General features: G+C 41.9%; 1 protein-coding gene across 1 annotated transcript; it reads right to left on the reverse strand.

Annotated features, from left to right (window-relative positions):
- Positions 1-132: 132 nt before the first annotated feature.
- Positions 133-2,844, reverse strand: sra1 (steroid receptor RNA activator 1). Its single transcript, XM_047379658.1, has 6 exons — positions 2,598-2,844; positions 1,479-1,592; positions 1,272-1,355; positions 1,032-1,186; positions 705-813; positions 133-627 (listed from the first exon to the last, which is right to left on the reverse strand). Exons 1-6 carry the CDS (start codon positions 2,620-2,622, stop codon positions 374-376), a joined length of 741 nt encoding a protein of 246 aa, XP_047235614.1. The 5' UTR covers positions 2,623-2,844; the 3' UTR covers positions 133-373.
- Positions 2,845-7,156: the final 4,312 nt, after the last annotated feature.

Genomic DNA, 7,156 nt, shown 5'->3' on the forward strand with positions numbered 1-7,156 from the left:
ATGGGTGGGTGGATGTAGGGGTGGATGACTGGGTGGATGGGTGGATGTAGGGGTGGATGACTGGGTGGATGGGTGGATGTAGGGGTGGATGACTGGGTGGATGACTGGGTGGATGGGTGGGTGGATGTAGGGGTGGATGACTGGGTGGATTTAGGGGTGGATGGGTGGGTGGATTTAGGGGTGGATGACTGGGTGGATGTAGGGGTGGATGGCTGATTGTAGAGTGAAGAGCTTTGGGGTCTCTGGGGACTTGATGAAGTGCTGTACAAGTTCACGCTTTTTACCATTTTAAAGGTTGCTGCTTTAGACATGGAGATATTATGGTTCTTCTTTAATTTTCAGACTTTAGTCCAGAAATCCCAGAGTTTGGGCTTTAAAGCTCTGGTTCAGGGTCCTGGGCTAATTCTAGCTCCTGGTCTGGTTTTACAGAGTCCTCAACAGGTTCAGCAGACTCCTGGACTGGTCTTGTTAAGCTTTGAAGCGGTTTCAGGAGTTCTGGACTCAGATTTCTAGTTTCAGCGATAAGCCGTTTAACGCCGACCATCCACTGGCTGACCTCGGTCACATGATCAACCATCAGGGATCGATGGATCTCATCAGCTGAATCCCAGTTACCTGACTGGAGCTCTGGAAGAGAGACAGGTGTTCAGTCAGCTGTGCAGACAGATAGGTGCATAAAATGACGGAGAGAAGAGACAGGCTACCTTGGGACAGTGTGTCCATGCGTCTGGTGACAGGTAGGCTTAGTTTACCTGACCTCCAACCATCTTCGAGGAGGCGGAGCCTCTTGGCTACTTCATTACACACCTGACCCTGCCGAAAGGATCCAGGAAGTTCAATGGTTATAAAAAGTTAATGTTAAAAACAAAGGAGCAGTACCAGCCCAAAGTGGCCAAATGCAGTACTTCATGAAAACCTGACCCTGTTCCATAGTTCTCTGAAAACCCTCGGTTGATTTAAATTATTATTTCATCTTTCCTTTTGTCTGTGTCCCAAGCATTATGATGCCGCCCCTGCAGGTAGAAACTCACTTTAACAGAGCTTCTACATGCATCGAGTGCCTGGTTCAGCACTGACATCACAGCCTCCATATCAGGCTCTGATTGGCTGCTGTCTGCCGCTCTCTGACTTCTCATTTGTCCCACATGCATAGGAGGCGTTGCCATGGCGTTAGGTGGAGGTCGAGCTGTGAGATAATGTTAAAGCTGTCATTCAGCTGCGTTGAAAGGCTGAAACATTATGGTGGGCACTGAGATAGTTTTGACCCATACCTGGGAGAGGAGGCGGAGCTATTCCACACATAAGTGGGGCCATCGGTTTGGAGGATGGAGGGGCTGTGGGCAGCACTTCTGCACCTGGAGACCAACCAGATACAGATGCTTTAAATCATTGAGTTATTGGACAGTAGGGCTTGCAGACATTCAGGTGACAGTCAGAACTCAGGTGTGCTGCAGCAGGTGTATCAGCAGTGTGAGTACCTGAGCTCGTCGATGCAACTGCTCTCTTGTTCAGGGGGTTCCTCTGGGGTCGGTGGGCCATCTGAAGCCCATACGAAAACTGAGGGGGGTCGTTCCAGCCCTGCTCCTGGTTGCCTTGGAAACATACGTAATCTAATTAAAGTGACAGGTCAGGGCAAATAGTAGATATTATAGACTAACATATAGTGATGTATTGAAACCTAAAAAGGTATTATTTTTATAGCAGCATCCTTTCTTTATTCAGAACATATCAATATCAAATCATTACTTTGGTAGTTAACTGAGACAGGAATATAAATGGTAAATGGACTGAACTTATCTAGCTTTTCCAGTCATACAGACCGCTTTACACTAGAGCGACATTCACCCAATTGCACTCACACATTCATACACCGATACGCAGATCGGTAGGCAACTTGAGGTTAAGTGCCTTGCCCAGGGGCACATTGACCTATGGCAGGAGGAAGCTGGAATCGAACCCACAACCTTCTGATTGCAAGACGACTACTCTTCCTAAACAAAATAAACAAAATACAACAATCTGATGGTTAATTGACTAAATAATAAAAGCAGATGTTAAAACCTCTGATATCACAGACTGATTCAATCCCCAAACTAACCACTGCTTCAACCAAGCAGGGGATAATTTACATATATATAAATTTACACATCAAATTTATTTCTTTGTTTATTTGATCGGGACAGTGCACATTAATGAACAATCATATACAAATTGTAAATGTGCTAGATTGTAGCAAAACTGCTACATCTATAGTCCCTGTTTATAGGTTATAAACAACTGGTTTATGACTTAATCGGGATTTCAACAGAAATCAGAGTTCACTTATATTTATTACCCAAATGGTTGAAATTAGATGAATTAATTGTGTGCCGAATTTAACACGTCATACAGATCACCCATCAGCGCCATAATGGATCCGTATAAACTCAGTAGTTATTGCGTGACTGATCAGAGAACTTTAATTTCAGAGATTTTAAATGAGCTTTGTCTCTCTGACTGTTAGCAGACGGCTAACACAATCTAAGCTGTTTTAAACCCATCAGGAAGAGTTTGTTGATGTTCTTTCTGACTGTTAGGATCCTCTGAAAGTAACTCACCGGGTTTAATGTACATGTCCTCCATGCTGGAGCCTGAAAACAGCTGATTCTTCCCGGTGTGGCTAAGCGAAGCTAACGGCTAGGCTAACCGGAAGAGATCAACAGAATAAAAGCTTCAGATAAACTTCGGTTAATCTTTAGATTTAAATAAATAAAATGTATTCTTAATTCCCTGAACTGAACACGAAGGCTTGCGTTTAGTTGCAAAGAACGAAAACGTTAATTTAGATAACTGTAATCATTGCTTCCGGTCAGAATGTCAAAACAAAAGCAGCTGACGTCAACGTGGGAAACCGTTTTTATTTTACACTCGTATTTCTCTTTTTTATTTTAACGTTACAATAAAGTCTTATGGATTCACCTTAAGTACAAAGGCATCACAATGAAACAATGTTACTGTGTGAAAGAGTCAGGTGGGCACAATAAGGTTTTCAACCACATTTTATCAATTAGTTTTTTACAGTTAATTATCTGTCTGTTGTGGCATTTATTTGAATGTTTTCCCACCAAAGGAAGCTTGAAGAATCTAAATGTTAGTATATTACAGCTGAAGTAAAACAATACTGTTATATATTATTTTTATTTCAGTACGTTAGCAATCATGAAGTTTACAGCCAATTATTTTAAATACTTAAATCATTTTTATCATGCATCTGTTTTCTATACCTGTTTTCCTTACAGGGTTACGGCCTCATTGAGTATGAGGGGTTCACCGTGGACGTTGCCTGTCCATTACAGGACAGTTAACCTAACACGCATATTTTTGCACTATGGGTGAAAGCTGGAGTACCAGCGAGTCCTGAAAATATCATCCAGCGAGGGCAGGGGGGTCCGATGATTGTCTCAACAGTTCTGATCAAACGTCTGAGTCATTCCCTGTTTGTTTTTGTGCAGTTTTGTGTTAACAGAATCAAAACTAGTAACTATATGTGGCTTATCAGAATCAGAAAAGCTTTATTACCAAGTACGTTTTTGGACATACAAGGAATTTGTTTTGGCGTAGTCGGTGCAATATAATACAAATTAAACAGTATAAACATATCTACAATATAATATAAATATATGTGCACAGTTTTAAGTGAGTGAGAGTAAATGTAGAGCAGTATAAGATGCCAGAGCGGTACAACAGTGCAGGTGATCATTGTGTAAGTAAAGCAGGAGTCCAAGCTGAGCGTTAATGTAACGCATAGTTTTCTGTTAGGATCTAGTTATATTCTATCCCTCAGATTTTATGCTAATATTTACTTTGAAAAGGTAATGCTTTTACTTCCTGTTGCAATGGCTAGCTTTATCTGCAAACAAGTTTTCAAAAATTTCCGGGACACGTGGCCACCTTCACACACCTATTATTAGACAGTGTGACGTCAGAACAGAATCAAGTAGAATTGAAGTAATTATTTTACAGAGCAGAACATATTTAACCTTCTCTAGGTTTCAGTGCAGGATACATCTTTACTGCTGTTTAAAAGGAAAAAATATTGGGTAAGAACCTGAATGTTTAAAAACTGGTTATAAAATGACCTTTATGCACATCCTCTTGTGGCTTCTTTTTGCCAACCAGACCACAAAAAGTGGTCCTCAACACAGGGATGCCGCAGGGATGCGTCCTCAGCCAACTCGTGTATTCTCTGTTAACTCATGATTGTACCACTGGGCACAATTCAAGCTCTATCTTTAAACGGACGATGTCACAACCATTGTGGACCTCATCACAAACAATGATAAGACCACCTATAGAGATCAGGTGAAAAAACTTGCCAGTTGGTGCTGGGAAAAAATCTCTGAATGTCAGTAAGACTAATGGTGGGGTCAGACCGAACGCAATTTTAGTGTCAGGGGCGTCTGGTTTTCATGCGAAGTCTATGGTATCTCGGGGCGTCGAGACATCCTGCGGTGCATTTCACGCGTCTGGCACTGTGAGTTAAGATGTGATACACGTGTCGAGCGATGCGCGTTTTGAGATTTCAAGCATTTGACGCGTGTTTCACACGTCCAAAGCGGCAGACGCCATAGTTGAGAAATTGGCCTGTCAACCAATCAGAGAAGCTCAGTGACATATTATGTAGTGACATATTTTATCATAGGATGGAAGGACCATTTTACTATTTACACAACAGCTTTCTGAATTACACGCAGGTGAAGTGCTGTAGTTAATAACATCCTAAACCAGCTGATCACACATAAAATCAGCTATTCGGACGCACAAACATTTCCCCCAAAACACACAAACAAACCACCATGAAACAGTGTGTTTGGTTCTGAAATTTATTGACGGTCCTTAACCACAAACCAGCATCTGCAGGAGGAGGGAGCAGGCATCAGACTGTCTGCCTCAGATCAAACGGGAGGAAGTCCGCGGAGCACGAATATTCAATCTAAAACTAACTTTACTGCGGTCAAAAGTCCTCCATTTTGCACTTTAAAGTCCACGTCCTTATTATCGCCAGGGCTGAGACGAAAACTTTATCATAAAATTGGCACTTCTTCAGGCAAACTCTGGAGCTTCACCAGTCCAGACAGCAGCGTCTCTCCTCGCTGCTTCTCCTGCCACCCCCACCCGAGTGGAGCAGAGCCGCAGATCCTAAAACGAGCCAGTGGAAAATGACCATTATTGTTGCGGTTTGGGCCCGTCCTGTCATTATTCAGCAAATAAAGCCATGCCACTCTCTCGATTGCATCTGCCATTGTACACAAGAAATTGGCAAAGGAAAATAACCGAGGGTAGCTCTTCCCAACTCACGTCTGTCCACACTTTCCTCAGACGTGCCTCTAGAGCGTTTTTGAAGCGCGTCTAGAGCATCTGACTTCAAAGTGCCTTTTTGATGCTCAAATTGCATTCGGTCTGAATGCACCATAAGGACGTAGGAGTGGACTTCAGGAGACAGCAGGGACAAAGAACAACCCAACATTGGCAATGATGAGGCAGAGAGGGTCAGCAGCTTTAAGTTCCTTGGTGCCTACATCAAAGCAGCTATATTTCCTGAGGAGCCTGAGGAGGTTTGTATGCATGAATACCACCATCATTGCCAACCTCTACAGGTGCACCATCGAGAGCCTGCTCACAGAGTGGTTTCTGCTCCTGTCACAACCTGAAGACACCACAGAGAGGTGTGCAGGGAATCGCTGGAAGCAGTCTCTCGTCTATCCAGGATATTTATTACAGCCAGTGTCAGCAAGCAGCATCATTAAGGACCACAGCCTGGCTGCACAAATACAAAGACTAAAAGACAAGTCTTCCCATCACGCCGTCAGGCTCCTCATTCAAAATAAACTGTTCAAGATCTTTGCTTTTGCCAGACTTATACCATGTAAATGTTTCCATTTTCATCTTTTGCGTGTGTAGTGAATGAAATGGTTCTTGTCCACAGCATTTTGTTGCATTGTTGGCTCCCTGTTAACCTGCATTTGGCAAATAAGACTCATAAACTAAGAAACTAATTATATTGAGGAAATATGCTTGAGTCCACCTTTTCATGCCTTTTTAGTTGTGGTTGTTCTATACCTTTTTGGATATGAAATGAGTTGGTCTCCTGCAGGATGTTACATATCGACTGATCCTCAGTTCCTCGCCATCAGAGGGACGTTTCCTTCCTAATTTTACCAAAGGAACATTTAAAGTCATTTTCTATACTCTGCTGTAGGGAAATAGTTTGGTTCAGGGTCAAAATCCATCATATTTAGTAGCAATCATCCGACCCAAAGAACGATAAGAACCAAAATAAATGGGAAAATAGTCAACGTCTTCAGAAAATAACAAGACAAGGCAAATTGATTTATAAAGCAAAATTCATACATCAGGCAATTGAAAGTGCTTTACACAAAAACAAAGGAGAAACATTATGAAAACAGAAGCCGCTTAAACACAGCATAAACAGAAACAAATGCTAAAATGTAATTTATTCTTCACTCTCAGGCTTTAATCAGTCATCAGTGATCATTCGAACAGTTCATCAGTCCGATTCTTTGATCCAAAGCTGCAGTAAACAGTCATGTTTTCAGTCCGGAGTCAAAGGAACCAACGGTTTTCAGGCAGTTTTCCAGAGCTCAGGAGCAGAGAAGCTAAATGCTGTCTCATCTTGTTTAGTTCTGGTTCTGGGAACACTGAGTAAGCAGGTCTCTGAAGACCTGAGGGGTCTACATGGTTCATACCTTATTTTCAGATTTTCATAAGCAAGAATCGTCAAAGTTAACATAAATAATTACTTGATCACTTGTGTAAACTGGCCTACAGAATATATGAGTTTCAGTTTTTTAATTGAATGTTTTAAATAAAATATCCTTATGATGATAGTCCATCTGTATATGCAAGTGGTCTCTGATATTATCATTTTACTTAGTGTCATATTTAGTAGTTATTTCCCCTAGGAATGGTTTAATATGTGTTGATCTACCCTTTACTGCACTTCATCAGGTCTAACACCTGAGCCAATCTGCAGCTGCTGAGATCCTGCAGGTGGTCTGGATGTTTTCCTGTTCGAGCTTCAGCCTCATTGTTGGAGATGTTCTCCACTCTACAGATGAATAAAGTCTTAATGTTTTTAACAGATTTCACTATCAGT

The sequence above is a fragment of the Girardinichthys multiradiatus genome, chromosome 11, assembly GCF_021462225.1.
Source record: "Girardinichthys multiradiatus isolate DD_20200921_A chromosome 11, DD_fGirMul_XY1, whole genome shotgun sequence".
Taxonomy (NCBI): Eukaryota; Metazoa; Chordata; class Actinopteri; order Cyprinodontiformes; family Goodeidae; genus Girardinichthys; species Girardinichthys multiradiatus.

Coding starts and splice junctions, on each gene's coding strand:
- sra1 (XM_047379658.1), bottom strand. CDS start 2,622: ATGGAGGACATGTACATTAAACCCG. Junction 1,593..2,597: donor GGACATGTACATTAAACCCG/GTGAGTTACTTT, acceptor TATGTTTCCAAG/GCAACCAGGAGCAGGGCTGG. Junction 628..704: donor CATGGACACACTGTCCCAAG/GTAGCCTGTCTC, acceptor TCTCTCTTCCAG/AGCTCCAGTCAGGTAACTGG.